The 27,437-nt window shown below is 31.1% G+C and overlaps 1 protein-coding gene and 3 pseudogenes across 1 annotated transcript; all 4 read left to right on the top strand.

The window, feature by feature from the left end:
• The first annotated feature begins 13,968 nt into the window (after window positions 1-13,968).
• Window positions 13,969-14,986, top strand: LOC149876848 (E3 SUMO-protein ligase ZBED1-like). Its single transcript, XM_090075127.1, has 2 exons — window positions 13,969-14,905; window positions 14,976-14,986. Exons 1-2 carry the CDS (start codon window positions 13,969-13,971, stop codon window positions 14,984-14,986), a joined length of 948 nt encoding a protein of 315 aa, XP_089931253.1.
• LOC149876847 (E3 SUMO-protein ligase ZBED1-like) lies at window positions 14,979-15,822 on the top strand (annotated as a pseudogene).
• A 482-nt stretch (window positions 15,823-16,304) lies between these two features.
• LOC149876846 (uncharacterized) lies at window positions 16,305-18,557 on the top strand (annotated as a pseudogene).
• A 6,546-nt stretch (window positions 18,558-25,103) lies between these two features.
• Window positions 25,104-26,113, top strand: LOC145189532 (uncharacterized; annotated as a pseudogene).
• Window positions 26,114-27,437: the final 1,324 nt, after the last annotated feature.

The following is a 27,437-nucleotide window of genomic DNA, read 5'->3' as shown; positions in this document are numbered from 1 at the left end:
GTCATTTCGTGCATCATGAAACTCTCACTACCATCTTCGAAACGATCAAGCAACGAATTATTATTAAGTGATAATACTGAGCGGTTTATCAAACACTCTACGTTTATGCTCAGGTATTTTAAATGTCATGAATGAGTTGTTTTGTAATGTTTTGACTGTGGCGACTCAAGAAATGGTGTAAGTTTTAAGTGACCTTTCATATGAGGTTTTTTTTTTTACTTAATACTAAGTTGATTGATGTTACAGCATTTTTTGTCTCAGCTTAGGTGGGAATGCCAACTTCAAGTAACAGGATTGAAAAAGCTTTACATAGTTCTGCAATGAAATGTTGTTGTTGTTTATTTAAAGAATCGCTAGGTGAATGGCTAGTGGGTGATATTGAAGCGTTTCGGTTATTTCTTTTACTATTCGGTCATTGTTTGTTTTAATGTTCGCTCTCATGAAATTAAATGCATCTTGATACGAGAATGGATTAACTTTGATTTGATGAGTATTATCAGACCATGCTTTCCATTATGAAGGTACTTACGAAATACATTCGGTTTAATAGACACGTATTTTTCAAAGTTCTCAACGGTTTAATCATCAATGTCGTCATAAATATGTTTTTCACTTTCAAAGTAGTTAGGATTTTTTTAGAAAGTACTTCCATGTCAACTGCAACGCCATGAGAATCTTTTGCAGTTTTTAGCCTGCTATGTGGCAAAGATCAAAAATATTTTATTATTGATGCATCCAACCACACAGCTCTTTCAAATAAGTAGTTGAACTTTACTTCATATTTTCTAGCAAGCTGAGTTTTCCGGACTCCAGACGTTCCAGTTAAAACGCTGATTTATTTATCCGAATCAATGTTTTCGTAAAGTTGTTCGTGAATTTTACTAAGTTCATAGTTACGGGAAAAGAACGCTTTTGAAGGAAAAAGGCATTAGAAAACTGAGTGTCAGGATAATAATTGTGAAATAAAAAGTTCATGTTGTTTTTATCCACACAACTACAATTGAACACTTTTTCAAGTGACTGAATTCTTCTTTTACTATCTCGACCACAAACATTAGGAAGTATATTGATGATTTGATGTTTCTTAGCGACGGTTATATGAAAGAGTCCCATAAGTTTTTTTTTTTACTTTTTGCTAAAATTATTTTAGATATCATTACAATAAAATCTCTAACAAGTCTTCACTTGGGAAATCGTAATAAAATTTTTAGTTGCACATCAAAACTTTTAAGGTTATGAAGCTTTTGTTTTTTTTGTGGGGTTTGTGAGTTTTGTGAACTTTTGTTTATTTGAAAATAATTAATCACAATTAAAATTTAATGTTCCCACATGGAATTTTTTGCGCTTTAATTTGAAGGCATGAAGATCAAAATTTTTTTTTCGAACCCTGATCCCTTTAAAACAAAATTTAAAAAAAGAAAGAAAAATGTTCTTTCAAATAAAAAATATTGCAGTTCAAAAACCTAGATCGTTCGCATTCAACAATCTCTTGCAAAAAAGTAATCGAGCTTTAATATCATACTAAACCAATGTCGAAAAAATAATCCAGCATTATTTTGATGGATTATTTTTTCGAAATTGGTTTAGTACTTGAAAAGTTTGTTCTAGTGTTGTTTTAAACTCTTCCTTTACGTTATCGATTGTAACGTCTTCCACAAAGACATCCAGTAAATTTTTCCCAACCATATGTCAATCTGCAAGCATTGTAAAGACATCTTATGGAAGTTTTTCAACTAAGGAACAAGATTTTTTGTGAGAATCGAATCTCTTTATCAAGTTAGAAAAACAAAGTAAATACTTTTTACACCATTAAACTTGTTCTCCATTACAACTGGGGCTTTAAATGTCGTCCTACAAACAAAAAGATCGTTTTTCGTAATGATATAATTAAAACAAAAGCATTCTTTAAAAGGTCGTAAAGAACGAGCGTGGTTTTTTAATAAATAAAAGGGAAACGTGTTTTTAAAATGATAAGAACAGCTTTCGTAACTTATGAAGCCAACTTTTGCAGATAAACTTCCCGGAAAAAAAGTCCGCAGTTTCTCTTACTGCAAAAAGTTTTTTTGTTTTATTTAAGAACTCTACTTCCATGGACGAAACCAGCGTTTTTTTCTACTATTTATTTTGAAGTTATGCAAATGAACAAATTATAAAATTTATATTTTAATCCCTAAAAAAAACCGAACCATGCTATTACAAAGCGTAAAACATGAAAAGAAAAACGTACCCAGAAAGCACACAACGTTGAAATAACGTTGATCGACGTTGATCAACGTTATTTATAGGTGGTCCATGGTTTAATTCCTTCCTTAATTATATCTTAAATTTCTTCTTTAGTTCCATTTGCGGAAAAAAAATAGTTCCCATTTCTTTTTCTTTTCAGAAGTTTTCAATTTTTAATAAAAGTTACAAACTTCGTTAAAAAGGTAAAATTATGTTTGTATCAAGAAAAGAATACTTAAGAAATTGGAGAAAATTAATTATATAAGTTTTAGAAGAAACACAAGACGAAAGTGCGGATGAACGTCAACAAAACTGTACACAAGCTCAAGAAGAAGCAGTTAGAGATTCTTTTCATATTAGCAGTCAGCGTCGTAGTCGTTTACCTGTGGAAGAAACTACGGAAGTAGAGCCGACCCAGCAAGCACATAACGTTATTTCAACGTTGCAATTTGGTTGAAATATGGTTGAAAAATAACGATCTAAGTTTCAACGTTATTTCGACGTAAGTTCAACATTAAAAACAAACGTTGAAAATTTCCACGGCTTTTCAACATTAATTTTTAGGTACGTGTGCAAAAATTTCAAACCATTTATTTATTCAAGTTTTATATATGGTTCGAAAGAGCTTTGAATTTGTAATAAAATGGTGAAAACTTTATGAAAAAAGAATTATTACAAAAAAAGTTATGCTCATTTAAGTAACATTATTTTTATGAAGCATTGCTTAAGAAAAATGCAACTTTCGTATAAAACTCGCGTTCGGCTAACGGCAGCTTTGTAATAGAATCATTGTTAATTTGCGCATGATTTTGCATAGTGAAATGTGCAAAACGATTAAAAAACGTAACTAAAAAAGTTTCGAATTAAAGAAACAAAGTATTTTTAATGATTAAAACGTAATAATAAAATTTAGAATAAAATTTTATAAAACATGCATAAAAAAATATCGCGTTTTTTTTTACAATATTTACAATAATTATATATATATATATATATATATATATATATATATATATATATATATATATATATATATATATATATATATATTAAAAGCCTCAGTGTTTTTGCCTTATTTTTATCGTTACTAATGAATTTCAATGAAAGATAAGTATATAAATAACAGTTCTAATAAAATATATCATTATAATGAATAAAAAAAAACAAATATACTGAATTCTCTACTGTCAAAAACCGCCCCTCCCCCTAACATATGTGACAGAAGTGGAAATACATACCTCCACTGCGTGGAACAATAGGGTATGTGGTCATGAATATTTTTTGATGAAATTTGGCAGGGACATAGAAAATAGATCTATACCGTTGCCTGTAAAATTTTAAGTATATACCAACATGCCTTCAATATTAATGCACCTCCGGAACATAAATGAGATTTTAAAACCGAATGAAAATCACTGGTAACTGTAAAAAAAACAACAGAATTTATAACAAAAAGTAACAGTAACAATAGCAGAAACAGTTTTATAAAGTGTAACAGTCACAATAGCGCTAAAAGAGGTGGAAATGGTACCTCCACTAGGTCGAAAAATACGGTATGTGGTCATGAATATTTTTTAATGAAATTTGGCAGGCATATAGAAAATAGATCTATACAGTTGACTGGAAAATTTTAAATATGTACCAACATCCCTTCAATATCAATGCAGTACCAGAACAGGAACACAATTTTAAATAGTAATAAAAAAAACTGAAAAATTTATTACACTTAAAAAAAAACCATAATTTATTCAACATAAAACATTCTACTTTTTTAATAAAGTCTAAGCTGATATAAAATTCTAAAAAAAAAGACAAATAATCATTACATCATTACCACACCGACTTCGAGCACGCTGTGAAAAAAAAGGTCACAGTTTTTGTCTTTAAAATTGGTGCCGTGAAAACCCAGATACGCACGTACCAAGGAGGTTTAATACACAGGAGACGGTACGGTATATACGTTTATATAAAACGCGCTGAAGCCAGTTTTAAAAGTCAGCCGCCAAAAAAGCATCTTGGTTGACCCAAAAAAATTTTATATTTTGCGCAGAACTATGGAGAAAACACAGATGAAACGAAATCAAAGCATTGCAACAAGTCAATAAATAATTCGCCAGTTATATTTTCGAGGTTGTATTATGTTACAATGAATTGTTTTCTAACTGATTATCTGGTTCAGCTTATTCCAAAATATATGGAATACTGAAACAGACATTCAGATAGTTGTATGTCAACACAAAATTAGCAGACACCATGTTTTACACAGTATGAACGTTTCTTGTGGAAATAAAAACAAACTTTTGTGAATTGATATTCTGACTGCAAAATTGCATGGCACCTTACATTTGACAAGTATGATGAATCATTGCTGTTGTGTACTACATTTATTCTGAACAACTTTTCACACAAAATGCAAATGTCATGATCATCTTCTGAGGGAAATATCAATAATACACCTTTTGTTTTCAAGTTTATGCATATTGTTCTTGTTTGCTACTTGTATTTAGCGCTGAAATACATGTTTCACAGTGTAGCAAATACCCCAGATTTTCCCCTAAATACAGCAAATCCTGCAATACAAGCCACAATACTTTGTGAACATGTAAACAAAAAAAATAATCATGATCAGTAACAGAGTTTTCTAGTAGTTCAATAATCCTATTTCTGCTAGTAGAGTTATTCAAAACACTAACAGAAGGAGCATCAATGTTTTCAATGTTTTGGTATTTACTAGAAGCAGTCAAAATAGGTACAATTGCAATGGCAAACAGTTTCCATGAAGAATATCTTGAATATCATTATGCACCAGCAATTTTTTATATGTTCCAATAAACTGTTTTGCTGAAGGGTATTTATTACAACCCAATAAACCTCTTATTTTTCCAAAAAAAAAATTACTGTACCTATGAAAAGTAATGCCACCAGCACAATCTCTTGAAGTACACCCATAGGCAGAACAAGGTGCCAGTGCTTGGTTTGCAAGTACTTTTCAGCATACCAGTACCTGGTATGCTGAAAAGTACTTGCAAACCAGGAAATAGCTTACGAATTTGAAATTTAACACAAACCAGGGTATAACTTACAAATTTGAAATTTAACACAAAAAAAATTTTGTGTTAAATTTCAAATTTGTAAGCTATTTCCTTTTAAATAACTTAGGGTAGTAAAAGACATGCATTTAAAAACACTGTCAATTCTGGAAGGGGGATTTCAGAAAAATCACTTAATAGTTTTTTATTGAAATAAATATATTATATGTGAGTTTTTTTTTTTGCAATAAATATACTACATATGATTTTTTATTTATAACTTTGTCATTATTTTAGATCAGTAGTAAAAATTTGTCGTTTGTTTGATATCTTTATTGCTGTGTTTACAACCTCACCAATATCAAAATATGAATTTATAAACTTTCATTTTTATACTTTGCAGAAAACTTTGGAAAACTTTCTCTCTGTATCAACCATTTACATAACATTAAAATGTAATGCCACCAGTACAATCTCTTGAAGTACACCCATAGGCAGAACAAGATGGCATGTCAATTTAAATCTGTTTATCAATATCTATCATTTTATTATTATTCAGTATAAATCATATAAAGCTAAATTAAAAGTTATAACTTAATTATATATATATATATATATATATATATATATATATATATATATATATATATATATATATATATATATATATATATGTTATGATAGTGTCATGTATATATATGCATTTATATACATACATTTAAGTTATAGCTTAGTATCTTATATATATGTAAATATATCCTTGTTTCAACTCACAAACATATGGTTTTCTTTTCACAAGAATCTTTCGTGTATCTGAAATACAGTCTCTGTTGGTAGCATGTTGAAATACAGCTATCTGAATGTCTTTTTCAGTATTCCGAATGTTATTGAAATGAACTGAAGAAGACTATCAGTTAGCAAATAATTCTTTACATGATAGTATAAGTTATCAAGCATAAACTGACCAATTATTCAATCATTTCATTGCAATGATTGCAATCTTTTGATTTGCTTTAACAAAGTTTTAAATAAAATCCTGAGTTCCGCAAAATTCTTTTGGGTTAACCAAGATGGCGGCCAAATTTCAAAACTGGCTTCAAAAAAATCACGTTATACCGTCTCCTGTGTATTAAACCTCCTTGGCACGTACCTGTAATTTTCAGTTATTTTCTAACATCGACGCGTGTTGCAATAATTATTGCTATTAATAGCAATAAAAAATTTACCGACGCAAATGTATTTCCCCTACAGGCATTTGCTGATTTAAAATGGATTTAGATCGCGTTAAAATGACATTTAAATCAATCTGAACGTTGAGGAATCAATTCTAAACGGATTCCGAAAAGCGATTATTGCTTTTTTTAAAGAAAAAATGCCTAATGACTTAAGGCACAAAACAACACATTTAGAAGACATTCACAATTACTATTTTTTTTTGCAATAAAAAAAAATTTCTTTCAAATAAATGTGTTGATAACGTGGAGTTTTTATAGAACACATTTTAATTTAACAATATTTCATAAAGTATCTTTTTTAACGCAACATAATAATGCGAAAAAATGTGATAAGTATATATTCTAATGACATTTATAAATTTTTTGCATGCTTTCATTTGAATAATTGTCAAATTCTTTGGTTTCCTTAGTTCTGACTTCAATAAAAAGAAAATATTTTTAAATGAAATATCTACCTATAAGAACCTAGAAAAGAATAAACCTAAGGTATGTTTACTTTTTATACTTTTGAATTTTCTTTTTGATTGTTATGTATTTTGTTTATTATTTTGAATTTCGTTTTATAACCTAAGAATATTATAGCATAAAATTATAAGATCAAAAGTATGAAACAAAAATGAAAAATTAGTTCCATAGTTTCCAAAAAGATTTTTTTAAAAGAGGACCTTTAAAGCTAAGGTCACCTTAGCTTAGGTATTTTTAAAGCTAAGGTCATCTTAGCTACACTCTAAAGGTGTAGCAATACTTTCATAATTGTTTTATTAAATTAGATTGCAAGAAATCTCTGGTTTCACTTTTGAGATTTACCTTAGAACTCTTAAAAAGTATATTCGTAAACGTTAAAATCCATTGTCACAGATTGCTAAAAGAATCATTGAAAATGAAAGTACTAGTTCTTATAAAAATGAGAAGATTATGAAAACAAAAACTGCATCTAATAACAAAGACAGCTGGCTTTTCCTTCATTCACTAAAAGTGATCTGCATTACAAAAATTTTAAATGAAAATGATATTGAATGTAATTTTTACAAGTTGTGCAGACTAGATGGGTTTTTTAGCAATCCATGTTGCTCAAAACTCTTGGATATTTATTTTCTGCATGCAAACAATAGGTCTCAGAAAAAATTCATTAAAAAAATTGAAATAAAAAATAAAGCATGTGCTATTCCATATAAAACTGGGACTGTTATTCTACTGTTGTGATTTTAATGTGTCAATAATGTGCCAATAATTAGCTTTGCTAATTATTGACAAGATTCACACGTTGCATAATTTTATTATTATAACAGTTTTTATAACGATTATTAATTGTTGATAAGAGTCACAAGTTGTATGTTTAAATGCTATATATAGCGAACATTTTTTTTCTGTAACGTCGTCGAGGTTGTTGACAAGTAATAAAGATATTAGAAACGAAATAAAATGGCTCTTAAATGCGTAGAACAACATCTACCACTGCATCACAATGTTGAATTATAGTTACCTTTTATTAAAAATTCAGTAGTTTATAGTTGTTTCATTTATATTTATATTATTACTGTTGCTGTTATTTAATACTCCCCCTGTTCCGAATACTGTTCTGATTTGCATTTAACATAAAGAATTATGAAAAATAAGTTATGTTGTTAATTAAACACATTTTTTACATAAAATTTAGACATTTTTCTATAATGTAATGAACATTTTTATGCCGATAATATAGTCTACTACATTGCACAATTATTTTTTAAAAAAGTTGTTTGTTTTTTTTTAATGAAAAATTTTTTTTCAAAATACTGTTCCAATCTATAAATTGGAACAGTATTTCAAAACAGAGGAAGTTTAATTTTCCATAAAATATTCACACCTAAAGTATGATGTGCAGTATTTGTTTTTTTTTTTTTTTTTTTTTTTTGAAGAGTAAACCTGAAACAGTTCACAATAAAATATGATGTGCAAACTATATTTTTTTATATTGTATTGAAAATTAGTCAAAAAAAATTTTATTTTCTGACATTAAACAATTTATAAGTATGTTTGATGCTTGAAAATATTCGTATTTCTTTTAGTTATACTTCGCAAAATGTTTCCTAAGATAAAAAATATAACTATTTAAAAAATAAGCACTATTAAGAGAGTTAAACACTTTGAATATACTAGAATAAATTCTCTCCTCAAAATTTCTTGCTAAAGGTTTTACAGGTTTTTTCAATTTATTATCAGCTAATAACATCTAACTTACAGTCAAAATCTTTGAACTATGGTGTGGGCCAGAGCAGTTTGGTTTGAGTATTCAAAAGAAGGTGTTGTTTGTGAGTACGAAAATACAATTCCATCAAATTGGATAAAGAATGGCTTTGTTTATTGGCCAAATCGAAAGGTGGAATCAGCAATTAAAAAAAGATATGACCCAACAGATGATTGGCTTAAGTTAAAAATATGTCAAAATTACAGGTATTTTAAAATATTGTGTTAACATAAGGAAAAATGATTACAATAACACTTTTTATTTGTTAATTTTTTAAATTTACCAATATTGAACACCATTTGTCCCCTTTTTTTTTTCTTTTTTTTCTTTTTAATATTTTCATTTGCTTTATTTAGGTATGTGCATATCTGCGATTTACGGCACCGATTTTAAAGTTAAAATCTGTGACCATTTTTTCACCACGTGCTCGAGGAAGGTGTTGTAAGGATGGATTTTTCTCGTCTTTTTTTTAGAATTTTATAATGACTTAGATAATATTTTAAAAGTAGAGTGTTATAAGTTTATTGCAATCTGTTTTTTTTTTGCAGTTACTAATGTTTTTAGTGATTTGATTGCTATTGAAAACTTCATTCCTGTTCTGGAAGTGAATTGACATTGAAGGGATGATGGGTTTTTTTTCTAACTTTTGAATCAATTTTATATATCTATTTTCTATGTACCTGCCAAATTTTATTAAAAAGTAATGACACACTCATATTCTATTTTTGCACGCAGTAAAGGTACCAAATATTCTTCTGTTGGAGAGATTGGGGGGGGGGGGGGAATTTAAGATTATGAACCTTTTGTATATTTGACTTTTTCATTCATTAAAAAATTGTTTTTTTAGAAAAATGAAACTTTATTTAAAATATTGGTGGTTTTTTAAAAGTATTCAAAACATGATTTACACACAAAAACACACAAAAAAACAAACCATATTCTGTTATTAGTTGAATAAAAATATAACCGAGGCAAAGTAATGCGCTAAAAACTAAACAATGAAGTTCTATTATAAAAACCACCGTAAGCCGAACGCTAATTTTTTAAGTTGGTCACACCCATTGGCAGAAGAAAAAAATTACTCTGGCAAGCTCCAGAAAAACCCTTTGGTGGGAGCAATTTTGACATTTTCCTGATCTCAAAACTATAAAAACTGAAATCATCTATCGCCGTGTGTTTAAAATTTTGCTTATTCTTAAAAAATTGAAAATGACAGCATTCAATATTTATTGGCATTTTTACAGTATTATAAATATTCTTTATTCTAGATTGGCATAAAAAACACAAAAGGTAGCTGTTTAACAAAAAATTGCAAAAGATTATATAACAAATCAAGTTTTTAAACACTATTTTTTTCTAAAACAAAAGATATTCAATAGTTGCTATAAAATAATCTGCAAAATCAGAAGAAACTACAACGGAAAATTGCATCTTTGATAGTTTCATCAATGATCCTTAAGTTATGGTTGAGTACTACAGCTTTTACTCAACAAGTTATCCAAGAGTGAAAAAAGCAGTTTTTCTCATTGAAGAATTAGAAAATGTGCACTATTTTCTAGTATTCATACTTTTCTCTTTCTTACAAGCTTTTGCTGTTGTAGTCAACCAAACAGGTTTCTAGCCACTTCCCATATTCAGGATGATCAATTGGCCTTTTGTATCTACTCCAGTGTAATTTGAAGTTGTGGTGCATAGCCTCTACTGCCTGCTCACTGTATTTTCCTAGTGGTTCCCTTTGTTTTTCAATGAACTCTTTCACGTGGAAATATACTGCATGAACCTTTGGAGTGATTCTTCCTCTTGTCAGAGACAAGAATGCAGTGTGAAATTTATCAATTCTTTCTACATAGTCAGGTTCCAATTTGTTTCCAAAGCATGCAGAAACCACAGAATCAAATTTTTGCAGGGTGTCAATTGTATCAAAGATGTCAAATCTTGTTCTGCCATTCTCTGAAGAAGATCCACATTCTTCAGCATTTCCTTGCATTCATTGCCAGCAAACTGCCCACCATGAAAAGGCTGTGGTTTGATATCTATTGTTTTGATATGTATATGTTTGTGGTTTGATATGTATATGTTTGATATGTAAAGGCTGTGGTTTGATATTGACCATTTAGCCAAGCTGAGACTTTTGGCCAAGACTCCCTTAGAATGTTGTAAAGATGGTTTACAACACCCAGAAGTAGGTGAAGTTCCATTGGTGGAATGACGTCCAAGACAAGTGTGCTGTCTGGTACATTTAGAAGTGGCAAGTTGACAACATTTTTGGATAGCTTAGCTTTCTTCAAATCCTGACCATTTGCATTGAAATCCTCAAAGCATCGTCTCAAAGAGCCAAATGTTTGAGGGGTGTTACATTGGGCTAAATTCTTGTGAGAGGCATCACACCATGTGCAAGGGTAAGAGCTGGCATGTGACTGAAGGCCGCAAACAATGTTGGCTAACTTCAAATCTGTTGAGAGGAGGTCAACTTTCTCGATTACAAGAAGATTGAGGATCTTTTGAATATTAGTGTAATTTTCATGCACATCCTCAGGAATTGCAACTAGCAGCTGCTTTTTGACTCCACTGTCCCTGGCAGTTGGTGTGGCTAAAGTTTTCTTGTTTGGTGGTGACCCTGCCTCCATGCTCTGCTCTGCCTCTTGAATGCCCAAACTTACTTTCAAGAAACCACCACCACCATCAAAATCTGACCCTTGGACACGTGATGGATGGTTGATGCAAACTTCTTCATGTTTGTGTTTGACAGGCCTGTGTTAACTTGCACTTGCACAAGATCCTGAGTGCTCAAGATAGGACCATCACCAAAGAGTCTATTTGTTTTTAATGAACCTGAAAGTTATCATTACATCACATTATTGTCTTGATTGTATTACATTCATAATAATGCCATTAAACTTTTTTAACTCTAGCAAAAAGCAACTGTCTCACTCAGTTGACTTATGTTTCACTAATTGAAAGAAACTTAAATCACCTTTAGTTAGTGGTAGGGGGTGACCACCACCTGCATGAGACAGTCTGATTGTCCCATGTGGAGAGGATTTTTTGGCTGCAACAATAGTGGATGCAATTTGCTCAGAGACTTTAGAATCCGTGATGGCTAGTTGTCTCATATTTTCTCGAAATGTAAATGTGTTACAGTTGTGTGAGATGCCTCTTCCAATAATGGAGAGGCAGTCTGAGCATCTTCTTTGAGTTTGGTCTGTTTCCAATTTTTCTTGATCTTCAAGTGGGTGCTTTTGAAAAACTTTCATTCGACCAATCTGGCAGATTAGGCAGTCACAGTTGTTGCCCCTTGTTGAAGGTCGAACTTTGACAGATGTGAAGTCAAAAAGAGGTGGTAAATTGACTTCTGCTCCATTCTTCTTCTTTCCTATGGTTATTCGGCAAGTATCGCATATTTCAAGAGGCACTTTGTTGTCAGCAAAATCAAGACTTGATGAAAGTATGCTCAACACATCATCCATCATAGATTTTGTGAGAACTCTGAAAACAATACATAAAGCTCATCAGATAATGTATATCAAAAGAATTTTATGTTAAATATTGAAATGAAGAAATAAATGTTTTATAAATAAATCAAATTATTAAAGAAAAAGGAAAAAATAACACAATACCTTGAGCTCTTTCTCATGCAGAGAAAACAGACGGTTTTTCTGCAGTCATCGTGTGATTTGGCTTGATTTGGCATTCTTTTCCTTCAATTTAGGTTTAGAAACTGAAAAAACTATTCTTTTAAAAAATTATTCCATAACAATACTGAAATGTAGATTTTTTAGTGCGCAATTCAAAATTTGAGTAACAGCATAAATTTAAAAATGATAATTGCTGTTTCTTGGATTTGATAAAAGTTATATAGTTTCAAAATTAAAAATTATTTTTTAATTTTGGTGAAATTACAGCATGGAAGTTACAAACAATATTCAATAATGATCGCAAAATTTTATACTGAATACCTAAAGTTAGCGTAACATAAGAGCAATGTAGATCATTAATAATTGCTCATTCTCAGATTTAGTAAAAATGAAATTATTTGCAGTTTTATATTCTAATTAGTTTCACTAACCAGATTATATGTTTTTAATTGTTTTTAATATGAAAATCTAAGGTTACTGCGGCTGTAAAAATGCCAAAAACTTTTAATGCTGTCGTTTGCTGTTTTTTATAAAGCATAAATTTAAAAATGAAATTTCTTTCACGGACGGTGATGGATGATTTCAGTTTTTATAGTTTTGAGATCAGGAAAGTGTCAAAAATGCTCCCACCAAAGGGTTTTTCTGGAGCTTGCCAGAGTAATTCTTTTTTTCTGCCAATGGGTGTGTTGTAAAATAAAATAAACATCTATAGATTCTTAAGAGTTGCAAATCAATCAATAACAGAATAATTAGGGCTGCGAAAATAACGATTAATTAATCGATTAATCGCTAATTTATTTAATCAATTAAAATTTCTTTAATCAGTAATATTTCGATTAATTTTTGCTGGTTTTCCGTTACTTATTATTATTTTTTTTTTTTGCCGTACATATATATATTTACAAGTTTCGTAATTTATAATAGTAATATTTACAAGTTTCCTTAGTCAAAATATATAAATGAGATTATAATTATAATTAAAATAGTACAGACAGGACTTCAAGAAGATCGTACTGATCTTATCACGAAGCCCTTACAAGTGAATAATATATACTATGTTCAATATAGGTAATATATTACATATTAAGTACAACTAGTTGTATTAAGACTACTCGAATATTAAAGTTAACTTTAATATTCTTCAATTAGAATAAACTCAAGATTACCTGTTTCTCTTATATTATATTTATTAACGTTATTTATAAAGAAATTATTTGTGAAGTGGTATGGTACTTGGCCTAATTTAAATTTTAGTATGAACAATATATTTTGATATCTGTTAATTTGATAAATGTTAAGCATAAAAATTTATAAAAAAAATATATCGTTTTCATATAAATCATTCGCAAAGAAGTTATTTTCAGTTTTAAAAGTTTTAAAAACGTCTAAACGCAACTTTTCAAAATCAATTGTTTCAAAGTCATTAGCCATGACGGAAAAGAGTATTAAATTTAGAATTTTTCAATAGAATTCGATAAATATAAAATTAATTTTGAAAGCGCGTATCTTGAAAATCTCGACGAAAAATTTTGTCATATTTTAAAATACTTACTGACCTGGGAACATTATCTTACATTTCTATATCCGTTTCTAAAGTAAACAAAGTTTGTTTTGCAAATATGGCTGCGGCAACTAATGAAAGCAACGTTTCTGTCAAACATTTAACTGGAAAGTTAAGCAAGCATTTTGTTTTCAAGTTGAATGCTGATGGTAAAGTAGACGAAGGTGACAAAATATATTGCGTTCACTGCAATAAACAGTTTGCTTTCCGTGGCTCAAACACATCGCTGACTTATCACCTTCAGCACAAGCATCCTCTGAAATATCAACAGGTTGTCGACAGTGAACGTAAGATGACCCCTCAGATAAAATCAATCATCAATTTATTTACGTGTCAGTCAAACAAGCCTGTCAGTGAAAAGGTCTCAGCCGACCTGAAGGTGGCAATAGCTCATTGGATTGCCAGTTCTGGACGTCCAACAGCAATTGTAGAAGATGCTGGACTAGAGGCGGTGCTTCGTATTTCCCTTCAAAACCAGACTTGTACTTTGCCCAGTTACCGTACAATCGACACTATCATTGGAGAGATGTACAATGAGAAGTTGAATGAGCACAAGAAAGCTCTAGAATGCATTCATAGTATTGCTCTAACTACTGACTTTTGGACCTCCACCAACAATGAATCGTACTGTGGGATAACAGGTCATTGGATTGATTCTGAGTGGAAACTGACGTCTGTCGCTTTAGCTTGCATAAATGTTGAAGAAAGGCACACTGCTGATAATGTTGCCAGTTTCTATGAAGAGTTTGCCGCAACGTGGAACATTGCTGAAAAAATTAGCTGTATCGTAACGGACAGTGCACAAAATATGGTTGCTGCTATAGGACGGACGGATTACAGCCATATACCGTGTATTGCTCACTGTCTTCAACTGAGCATACTAGCAGGTTTGAAAGCAGCTGATTCATCTCCTATTCTGGCTAAATGTCGACAGCTAGTCGGACATTTTAAGCGCAGTTCAAGGAATACATCAGAGCTAAAGGCCAGCCAAGCCAGTACCTCTAACAGGTCTGACGATGTGAAGTTTCACAAATTGCAGCAGGATGTAGCTACTTGGTGGAACAGTACCTACCTAATGTTAGCCAGATTGCTGGAAGTGAAAGATGCCATTAAGCAGTATCATATTGACCATCCCGAGAATTACACTGGAGATAAACTAAGGGAGTTGGACTGGGAGAAAATGTCAAAATTTGTCTCGGTTTTGGGTCCACTTGCAGATGCTACTGAGTATATTGGTAGTGAACAGGATGCTACATGTTCGGCTGTACTTCCGTTTGAAGCATTTTTGCGCAAACTTCTGCGGGTTAATGATGACGATCCAGGGTATATAGCACGTTTCAAATCTGCAACACTAAATGACTTCTCAGGTCGCATTGAAAACATTGATGCATTGCCAACGTTGCAAATGGCTGTGGCATTAGACCCACGTTACAAGAAACTCGGCTGTCTCTCAAGAGAGAAACGTGAAGCAGTTTGGACATTACTTTCTAATGCATTTCGGGTGTACTGTAACCAAAAACAGAGAGCTGAACGTGAAACTACTACCAGCACTGGCGAGGCATCAGAACCTGTGCGTAAGAAACTGAAACTTACTCTGTTGGTCAGCGACTCGGAATCGCAATACTCATCAGATGAATCACAAACAGTACATGGCTCACTGGCTGAGCTTACACGACATCAAGAAGAAGGTGTAATTCCAGAAACTGAGAATCCCCTCATGTGATGGCAACTGAACATGCATCGTTACCCTAACCTGAGCAGTTTTGTGCAGACAATTCTGTGTGTACCTGCCACTTCTGTTCCTTGTGAAAGACTGTTTAGTTCGTCATGGTACATTGTCAACAAACTGCGATCTTGTCTACTTCCAGAAAACGTTAACGTCCTCGTTTGTTTACGTGACTGGCTAAAGTGATGCCTACTTGTACTTGTCAATTAAACTGAATACAGTATAACAGGCATTAAGTGTCTTGTTTGTTAACGTTTGTAAATACTGTAGTTAGTTAACGTTTACCGATAACAACTTCACCTCACCAGTGGTGAAAAGCAGGTTATTTTGTCGACTTCAGAATTAATCGAAATTAATCGATTAATCGATTAAAATTTTAGACGATTAATCGAACAAAAAAAAATTAATCAGTACCAGCCCTAAGAATAATGAGTTTATCAAAGTTGTTGGCTGGTAGGAAGCGTGACAGTCCTGTATGGAAATTCTTCGTTTATGATAAAAAAACTGACAAATCCAAGTGTCTAGTACAGGACATAAATAATGAGGGCGCGTGTGGCGCATTTCTTGCCGGAAAAATTCCAGTAACTTAGTAGCGCACATTCAGAGAATACATAAAGAGACACACAAATGTTACGCGGATGAAAAGAAAAAAACGAAATGCAGAAAAAATGTTTTTGAAAAGTAAAGTTGATGAAATCAATTCTACATCTTCCCGAAATAATGGAAAGACAAAAACCCAGACAATAAAAGAGAGCTTTGAACATGGAATCACCGCGTGGCCAACGGAATCAAGTGAATATCAAGTGCGTCAGGATAGCGTGATTGAAATGATTGTTAATACCAGCTATCCAATGGTATTGCTAGATCAGCCGTCGTTTCGAAAGATGATAAAAGCGCTTGACCCAAAATTTAAATTGCTAGGTAATAATTAACACAACTAAATTTTTAAATTATTGTTTTAGATTCATTCAATGCTAAACAGTTTTTAAATGTTTACCTGTAATTATAGTATCATTAATGTAACACTATAGTAACTAACTACACAAACTGATGTGCATCAAATCTTAACTGATTTAAATTTTATATTGCAGGGTCTGCAACACTGAACAAGCGGATAAACGAGCATTTTCTTCGACAATCTGCACAACTGAAAGACTTGATAAATCGTACACGCAAAGAAACAATTTGTCTTGATGGTTGAACAAAGAAGGGTCTCACAGTATCGTTCCTTGGAATATCTGCTTGTTTCTATGACACCACCATTGATAAAGCACGACATGCTTTCCTAAATTTGATAGAACTCCAACATCCCCACACGGGTGAGATGCTTGCCGAATGTTTAAAGAAATGTCTTGACCAGTGGGGTATTAGAGAAAATCAAGTTATGTTGATTGTTTCAGACAACGGGTCTAATATGGTTAAAGCCATCAAGCTCTTACAGGAAGTGCATGCAGCTAAGAAATCTGACGAATCTGAATCTTATGAGTTTGAATCTGACGAGTCTGAACATGAAACTTATGAGGAAGAGATCCAGTCTCAGTCAGAATAAACTAATTTATTCCTACCAGATCATATTCCATATCGTCGAATGCCCTTTATGGCTCACACACTCCAGCTTCTCATAAAACCAGTTTATGAACATTATAGTGCAACCATCTTAGAAACGAGACAAGTTGTATCAAGAATTAGGAAATCAAGTGTGGCAATTGAGAAACTTATTGACAAGTGTGGGAAGTCTGTGGTAACTGACTGCACCTCAAGATGGAACAGTACATATCAGATGATTGACCGGCTATTGAAAATAAAGACATCGGTAAATGAAGTTCTTACAGAAATTGGTACATATTACTTTATTATTTATGTTATTAGTGTATATAAATTGTTTTCGGAATTTTATTAAATCTACAAAACTGTATCTTACCTTATTTAAACTAAAAAAACGAAAACGCTAATAAATTGTAAGTTCATTAGTCATTATCATTAAAAAACAAGACAGGGTATATTGTCTTTAAATTAGGTTTACTAATAACACGGAAAGACTTTACCCTGTCTTTTAAATCACATCACAACAGCATGGAAAAAAGAGATGTACATCAATGACAATTATTAGTTATTACAATTGTCATATGTAAACTTTAATTACAGATAGTTTACTTAAATTTAGGAATCGACACATTCAAAGCAAGTGAATGGGTTCGTCTTCAAAATATTTCTTCACTTTTGGAACCATTTGCAGGACAAACAGATATACTTCAGAACGATGCTCAGTCTCTTTCACAGGTTCTACCATCTATACTCAATTTGGAATGCCATTCGCAAGAATATCCTACCAACAAGTCTTTGACAGCGAATCTTCTTGGAGATCTACGTCAACGGTTTCAATCAATTCTGCAGCCGGACTCAGATACATTTAATCCTCTTCCGTCTGCTGCATGTTTATTAGATCCAACCGTTGCTGTCTTTATCCTCACACCGGAAATGGGCACCTTGCTCCATGCAGCAAAGATGTATATAATAAAAGTTTGTGGAGTAGAACAAGAATTACAAGCTGCTGCTAAATCAAATGGATCTGAATGTGAATTTGCTGCCATAAAGCGCTTTAAGTTCTTGTCAAATAAAATCTTTACAAAAGAAGGAAAGATTTAGACAATATCACTGTTGCAAGTCAGCTGTCAAGGTATTTGGTTGACATAAGCGGTGATGAAGCGCTGCCAAGTAACGGTCTGCTCTTTTGGAAACAAAACAAAAGTAAGTATAGCAAGACTGCAATTTTGGCTGAAGATTTACCGTCCGCCCCAGCATTACAGGCGTTTGTAGAAAGGATTTTTTCACTTTGTGGCATTTTAACTGTTGGTTGCCGCAATCGAATGAAAAAATCATTAGAGATGAGAATTTTTATGAAACTGAACAAAAACTTGTGATTATAATTCAACCAGATATTTTCTTTCAATTTCAAAAAAAAAATCTTATTATAACTCAATTGAATCATTGAATGACTACTTTATGACTATTTGTATGGTTATTTAGATGTTTATTACAAAGTTAAAAAATTGTTAAAATATTTTTCTTGAAACTTATGTATTACATTATTTCTTGAAATAATGATAGGGGAGACCGGGGCTAGTTGTCAGCAGGGGTAAGTTGACGAATTGCGTTTATCTGCTGAGTCTTTTATCAAAAAGTATCAGAAATCTCAGGGAACTTTCCTAATTGACCATTTCATCTTGGGTCCTACGACTAAAACTAATATAAATATTCCAGTCGCAATTGATTTACTATTATCAGTCAGGCTGTTTTAGTAGTTGTCGTTTTTCAGGATCTTTAGGCAGTTTATTGAAAAGCTTTTAGGGTTTATTGGCAAAATTTTCACAGGGGAAGCTGGAAAATAAAAAATATCTTTATAAAATTAATTTTTTTTAAATTTTTATTTCTAACAATATTGAAAAAATTTATTTTTACAAAAAAAATACTTTTGAATTTTTTTACAAAAAAATTTTTTTAGGGGATTTTGTTACCAGGAGCCAAGGTGGGGTGTTGTTTTGTTACCAGGAGCAAAGGTGGGGTGTTGTTTTGGCTTCATATTCAAACTACTAACTGCTACTAGCTCATAGAAATAATAAATAATTTGTATACATTTTTACTCACTAATACGTTAATAATCTTTTTTATAGTTTGTGCCAACTTACCCCGGGGTGGGGTAAGTTTTTTTTTTTAAAGCCCCGGAAGGAGCCAGAAGATTTTTTTTTTTAAATGAATGCAACAAGTACAAGTTACCCAAATTCATACACTTCAAGACTACACTTTAATTTTTTCAAAAAAATGTGTCGTTAGGATTACTAATTGCTGTAAAATTTGATAGAAGTAAAATATGAACTGATTTAGAAACTGAAATAAGAATTAAAATGATTGAAATCATAAGAACTGAACTGAAATTAATTTCTTCAGAACTGATTCAAAAAAAGTAAAATAAAAATTAGAAATTAAATCAATGCTTTAAGAACTAAGTAAAATTGGAAATTGAAATTATATTTAGAACTTAAATATCACTGCGGTTGAGAAAATCTTTTAGATTTTGTTTTAGATTTTATGGGGAGATTTTTTTGGAGCCCTCTCTTTGGAGAGATGTTTTCGGGAAGATTTTGATAAAGTGTTTTAAAGAGAGTTTTGAAGATGTATTAAGAAAGAGTTATGAAAGATTTTAAAAAGGATTTTAAGAGAAAGAAAAAGTTTTAAGAGATTTTAAGAGATTATACGAGAAAAGAATTAAAAAGAGTTTTAAGAGATTTTAAAAGAGGATTGTATGAGAAAAGGATTTTTTAAGATTGAAAGAGAATTTTATGAAAAGAATTTTACGGAAAATTTAAAGAGGAACTTATGAGAAGGATTTGGTAAGGAAATGTATTTGAGTAACTTTAAACAAGAGCTATTATAAGTAATAATGTATTGTTATTTGTATGAGTTATATTAATATCAAGAGAATATATATTGATGAGAAATAATTGAGAGTATTGATTAAGAAAACAAGTATTAGAAGAAAAATCAGCCGTAAGTATTTTTATTTTTGTCTACATTTTGAGTAAGGCAATATTATTATTAATAATATTTTTATTATTGCTTTATGCGTTAAAAATTGATAATAAAAAGTCTGATGCTCCTATCGCGCTAACGTCACCATAGTCACATTTAATCATCACATCTTTAACATAAAAGTATATTTAACGAAATCCACCGCCTTCACAATATATACAAAATATATATACATATATACAAAAAGGAAAAATGGCATTGTTAATTACTCAGTAAACAAGAAAATCCAAACACTGAGTAAGTATCTTGGAGGTCTTAAAAAGTTCCTCCAATCTGAATTTCCAAAACTAAGTGATTGTTTGTAACAAGGTCATTGACTGCTACTGCTGCTATAACCTATGGTCAACTGAAAGATATGATAAAGTCAGGGAAACTTGTTGAAAATTTAAACCACTTCATATATGATAAAGGTTTTTGTGCTTATAAGCGTATCATGAAGTATTCAAGCCATTTAGATCTTTTTACATGCTTCACATTAATGAGCTTCCATTCTTTCATATTGTAGAAAGCACGATGGACCAATCTCTTCAGAGAAAGGATGGTGTGGAGCAGCTGGTAAACTTTTTCCAAAGTTGAAAATTTTCAAAGAATGACTAATTTTTATCTCCCTCCTGGAGCCTCTTGTTAATATCAGAAAGGATTTTCTTTCGCAAATAAGCTCTTACGGTTAAGTTGCATGTATTGAAATGCAATATTGAAAGGAAAGCTTGATTAAATGAGGTAGATCTTCTCACAGTCATTAGCTTACTTGTGGCATGAGGTGCTTCCTTCTCTATATAAGCAAGCATGGTCTTACACCTAAGAATGCAGAGATCTTAAGGCTTCTCGCAACTTCGGTGACACTGGTTTATCTGTCAATGTTCTTTGAGATTTAAGTAAAGCATGACATTAAATGTGAACTTTTTCATCTTTTAAAGCTTTTCGATTTTGGCAGAAGCAAGATAATAGTTTCAAAAAAGAGTTCTAAACTTTATCAAAAAAATGTATCTTGATGTGCTCATCCTGAGAATATACTTGTCATACTTCTATCTTCTGATAACTCGGAACAGAGGTTACTTGCCGTCGATATAGTAATTGCAGTCAGGCTAGAAGTGGCTCCACTGATGTGAGGCCTTTTAAAGTTCCACAAACTATAAACCTTGATGCTTGCGACCTCACTGAACTCATCAATTGGAAAAAACAGGTCATTACTGAACCAGTTTTTACTAAAAACTTGTCATTAGCCCAACTAGCTACTAATAAAACACAAATACATTCAAAAAGCTTGAAGATAACAAGAAATACGCCACAAATATTGAAAGCCAAAACAGACTATTAAACTGTTAAATGCTAACAAAAAGCTGCATAATAAGATGTTTGAAAATAGATCTCTTATCTCAAATAGAATAATTTTAAGTTTAGTCAATTAAGCTTTTTGTATTTTTTACTAATTTGGATGGTATTTGTGGCGTATTTCTTGTTATCTTCAAGCTTTTTAAATGTATTTGTGTTTTATCAGTAGCTTTTGTCATTACCCACAATTTTAGTTGAAATTTTTGTTTTTGTTTTAGAGACGGAGAGGGCAGCAAAGACATTTCCAGAGTCTTTTTTTTATAAATATATTTAAAGCTATTTCGGAATTGTTCAATACAAGATCTCGAAATACCTGCGCTTGTCTTCAAAAGACATCTGTTTCATGTTTCCCTCATCCTACAGTTGATAGATGGTGATTTTTTTTTGGTAAATAAGTTACAAGAATATCGAAAGATTATCTTCTGATATTAAATTACTGAGTAGAAAGATTATAATTTTTTAAAATAAAAAGTAAACGGGTGCTATTTAAAATGACTTCAAAAATATAAAGACGACCGCTAAAATACTCAAAACAAACACACGGATCCCTTATTTACAGTTAGTTCTAACCTCATTACCCGAGAAAATCCTTTGGGTTGTTGAAAGAGTACAACTTGTAGTTTATAAAAATCTAAATCTTAAAATCAGGCATTAAAGAGAAAATTGCATTTAAAGTTTGACAAAAAAAAAGGCTTTTTTATGGCCCAAATGACAACTCAGTTTTGCATTTTTACAGCATGCAATATTTAAATAATTCATTTTGATTGCAAGAGATAGGGACATGCCGATCCAGTAATTATGCGTGGTTGTGGCGTGGGGGTCACTTTTTATGTGCCATATATGGCACACTTATGGGCAACTATTAAAAACCAGTTCTATTTATTTTTACAACTTTAACTTTTTTTAAAATAGAGTAAATAATTTATTAGTGATATGTGGACTTAAAAGTAAGTGACATTACAAACTTAAACGGTCTGATTTTTAAAATTTAAGTTTATAATACAAAATGAGTATTATTTTTGATCACCTTCGGATCACAGTTTTTTAGAAAAATTATTGTGCTGTAGATTCCATCTGATTGTGTTACAATTTGTAATTAAGAATCGGGGAAAATATATAATCATCCTTGCGGTAATTTTAGAGGATTAACAAGTTGATATGAGTACTTTGCATTTTAAGAAATATAATTATGAGTTTTGAACAAAAATGCATCATTCATAAAAATGCCACTTTTAAGAAAACCTGAAGATAACCGAAGTGTTGTATCATTCATTTGTTTTAAAAAGACTCAACGTGAGTTAAATGAATTTATTGAGCAAAAAGCATTGACAGTTTTGAAAAAAAAAATTAATTTTGAAGATGCCCGTGTCCCAAAATGTGTTAGTGAAAGTTGAAGATTATCCATCAGAAGAAAAGTTGAGGGGCATTATACTCCATTACCAGAGCTTTTTGATTTAGATTCTGTAAAAGTATCTAAAGAAACTCGGGCAACATTTGTGAGTGTTTAATTTGTGACGTTGCAAGAGTTAAAGAAAAAGCTCTTCATCCAATCACTGCAACAAACAATTCAGACAAAAAAAGGTACTGCAAAAGGTAGAGATACGTTGCTCAAGCTGTTTGACTAGTGTCAGTAAGGAGAAGCCTTATTTCTTTAAAAAATTAATACTTCAGCTAAATCTATTTCAAATAGCATCAAAAAACATGTTCTCTGTACAATAAAAAACATGTTTTCCGAAGGGAACAATTTATCTCCATCAAGGTTCTAGAAGAAATTATTTTCAAGTCCAATTAGGTACAAATGTAATTTATTACCAAAGGTTTTTTATTACTTTAGGTTGTTTTTAAGTTTTTCTTTAACTATATTTTGTTTTTTAGGATCATCAAGGTGGCATCCATTTTAAAAAAATTAGTGGTTAAAAACTAGCTAAAAAGTATTTCCGTGAAAAATTACAAAAATTAACTGAAGATTTTCTTGATGATTTTGAAATAACATCTATGATGTGTAATTCAGAGAATGGTACTAAATCATTGAAAACAATTGTTTGCTGCAAAAGTATGAGAGAGGTCTATGAGAAAATGCTGATCTAAAGAGACATTCTTTTAAATCACATTACAAAAATGGGCGTTGATGGAGTTGGAGGATTTTTAAGAGTGAACCTAGGAATCATGAGCTCAGACACTTTTAAATCAGAAACATCAACTTCCTAAAAAATCTTCATTACCAAAACTGTTCTAAAGCTTCCAAATTTTTGAAAACTTACTTGTGCATGATATTGTTCCCCCTTATGGAACTCCACCTGATGATTGGTCATGTCAACTAGATCCTGATATGTCTTAAGAGAGTATTGGGTTCTCTCAATAATTGGCTGAAAAATCATCATATTAATCCTCAGCCTTACCATGGTGGACATTTCAATGGTCCTGATTGCCAAAAAATGTTTACAAAATCTGATGATCTTCTTCAATACGCTGAAAGTCTCTTAGAAAAAAAAGCCATCTTAATAATTGACATTTTGCAAAGTTTTAACAAAGTTGTTGAGTCTTGTTTTGTCAAATTATGTCTTAACTATCAAGAAAAAAATTCAAAAAAAAAAGTTCAAAAAAATTTCAAGAATTTAATTCACATATTTTAGGACTTTTTATCATAAATGTTATAACTTACTTCAGATACTTCATGATTATGTTGATTGTTTAAATCTTGCAAAATTAATGTTTGCCCATCTTCTGATGCTTTAAAACTTAAGAAGAATGGACACTCTTTCTTATAAGTTCTATAATAAACATGTTCAAAACCGGTTACTTTTTCATGAAAAGAATATGCTATCCTTTGATGAGATAAGGCATTTAAATTAGAACTTTGTTTATTTCCTATGCATTAATAAGTTATCAATTTATTTTTTTAAACCTTTATTTATAATAAATTCTTCATTAATAATAATAAAGTTATAAAATAAAAAAAGTACTGACAAAGTTTGACGTTTTCCATTGCCTTTATTTGTAAATTTCCTTCCACCATACAACAATATTTTATATAGTAATACTGTATCTGTGGAGCTATTATAGCAGCTTTTCTTGGAATGGTTTTTTCTAGCAGCTTCAATTGTTTTGGCGTCACGAACCCACAAATGCAAAAAATGAGAATCTTCATATTTCCTAATAACTGATTTTAAATCTTCAAATGATAAAAATGTATCTTTGCATGCAAAACTAGTTGACATCTTTTAAGTATGAATGAAATGAAAAATTTCAAATATATAGTTCAAATATTTTCCTTTATGATCGGAATTTAAAATATATGAAATCGGAATTTGTTTTGACACGTGACTTTTTCAACCAATAAACGGGCTTCCGGCACTATAAGCAAATTTCGTTAGAGTGCCGACTTTCGGCACTCTATCCACGTCCATAAATTTACCTGCTCCAATAGGGTACCGTTGCGGTTCTAAAAATAGATTTAATAAATATTTCGCAAAGCATACTGGGATCGAAATGCGGACAAACATAACAAAATGCAAGTACGTTTACTACCAGTGCAAGTAAAAAAAATTGTCTAAGGGTGCAACACTGTTGTTGGGGTTTATGCACATCAGATTCTCGCTACCATGAAAGTTTGCCCCCTGGTATATTTTTTTTAAGATTTCCAAAAGTTGGAAATATAAAAGATTCGATGACAAAATGTGAAAAACTCCAGCAAAGTTTGAGAACAGATAAATGCAAGATATGGCTTCATGCTTGTGGTCGTAAATTTTTTCCTACGTGTAAAGTTAAAAAAGACACCTATATTTGTTCCTTGCATTTTATTGTAGGAAAGGGTCCTTCTGAAGAAAATCCACATCCTATATGTGCGAGTCATTCAAAAGATCAGTTGGAGAAAAATAGTAAAAGAAAAAGAAAATTACCGATTATTCGAAATAATATTTCTAAATTGAAAAGTTTACATCGTGTAGATTTTGTTGTCGAAAATGATAACAACAATATTAACACAGTTTCTAATCTCTGTTAGTTCTTATAACACTACATACTCTGTAACAGTTACAGAGTGCAATATTGATAATGTTATTGCTGGGAATAGCCATGACTTTATTGTAGATTCTTCTGCATCATTTACTGCTACAATATATGATAAATCTACTCAAACTGTATATGATTAACATATGCTTGGAGCAAAGATTGAAACAATAATTTAAATCAAAATCAAGAAAATCACTGTTCTTTTAAATCAGACTTTACCTAATTCGTTGCATTGTTTAGTTGCAAATACAATGTTGATGGAAAATTTTTTTTTTTTTCAGAAAAAAGTTGTAAATATTTTATTGGTATTACTGAATTTCAATTTTCTACTTTGTACAACTTTCTTGGACCAGCAAAGTATAAACATATTGGAAAAGCTCTAGGAGTGTGAGATTTGAAACAAAGTCTTTGAAGTTATCTTAAAAGAACAACTCTTTGTCACATTGTTGACCATTCAAGAATATCCGTGCCATCATTGACTGTATAGAGTTTAGGTGTTAGGTGCCAGAGAATTATGCGCAGCAAGGAAATACTTATTCTTCGTATAAAAGCCATTGCACAATGAAATATCTTATTGCAATTAATCCAAATGGTGCTGCATCATTTATATCAGATTTATACGAGGGTAGCATTCGTGATGTGGCTTTATTTCAAAAGTGTGGAATTATGGAGCTTGTTAACTTTCAAGATTCCTTTCTTATTGAAAAAACGAGTTCATGTTGAACGATTTAATGAACGTTTGAAAAAGTTTAGATTACTTGATAGAGTAATGCCTCTTCCTTTAGCACCAATAGCATCTCAATTATTCTTTGTTGCATCATGCTTGGTAAACTTTCAACAATATTTGAATATCTTCGTATTAAATACATTTGGATGTTTTTACTTATTTTTTATTTTGTAAGTTTGTTAATAATGCATCTTATTCCATAGGTTTTAAGAATAAACACTAAATTTTAACACTGAAAACTGTATTCAAATTAGTGTTAAATAATTTGAACTTGCTTTTTTGTGTGTATTTGTTTAAGTAATTGTTGTTCCTTTGTTTAAACTTATAATAGTTTTCATTTAAAAAGAAAGTAATATAATTAAGTTTGAAATTGTTTTTTAATGAGTTGGGGATTTTTGTCGTCATTGTTTAGCAGATGGATATTTTCCTTAATTTGTTAAATGATTTTTAAGTTAATTTTTAATTTAATTACTAAGTTATTAAATAAACCAAAAAGTAGAAGTAATACATACATGGTGTTGGCCAGATCAGGGAAAACAGGGAAAACAGGGAATAGTCAGGGAATTCAAGTTTCTCCCAAAAAATCAGGGGGAAAACAGGGGAAATGACTACTTGTCAAACTTGCATGGCCTATGTCAGTTGTATATCATATACATAATGTAAAAATTTATTCAGCAGATTTTTTTTTCATGGCCTTCTATTGATACTTTGAATGAAGGTTGTAATAATATTTATATTTCCATTTAAAAGCATATTTGTAAGCGAATATTAGTTGATTTTCTCTGAAGTCGAGCTTTCGTAGCTTTAAATTAAGCCAGGGAAAACAGGTCGAGAAAAGATTTTAAAAATTTAAAGGATTTTCGAATAGTTTTGCACCAGGAATATCATTTTAATTGCGAAAAACAAAGGCACTTGTTGCAGTGTTATTATACATTTTAGTGCTGTTTGTCCGCATTTCGATCCCATAATCCTTAGTTTTAATTAATTTTAAATATGCGTGACGAAAGCAAAACGGTAACCTATTTGCTCCAATCTAAAATAGAGCTTTTATCATTTACTCGCTAAATATTACATTTAGCGAGTATACGATAAAAGGTTGAAGTAAATTGAAGCAAGTATTGTAGCTATTAAGCTATAATGTAAA

This window comes from Hydra viridissima, unplaced genomic scaffold (assembly GCF_058129835.1).
Source record: "Hydra viridissima isolate aposymbiotic clone 2 unplaced genomic scaffold, HvirCarnegie_v1 scaffold_18, whole genome shotgun sequence".
NCBI lineage: Eukaryota > Metazoa > Cnidaria > Hydrozoa > Anthoathecata > Hydridae > Hydra > Hydra viridissima.
This window is presented reverse-complemented; position numbering and strand designations above follow the sequence as displayed.

Coding starts and splice junctions, on each gene's coding strand:
- LOC149876848 (XM_090075127.1), top strand. CDS start 13,969: ATGGCTGCGGCAACTAATGAAAGCAACGTTTCTGTCAAACATTTAACT.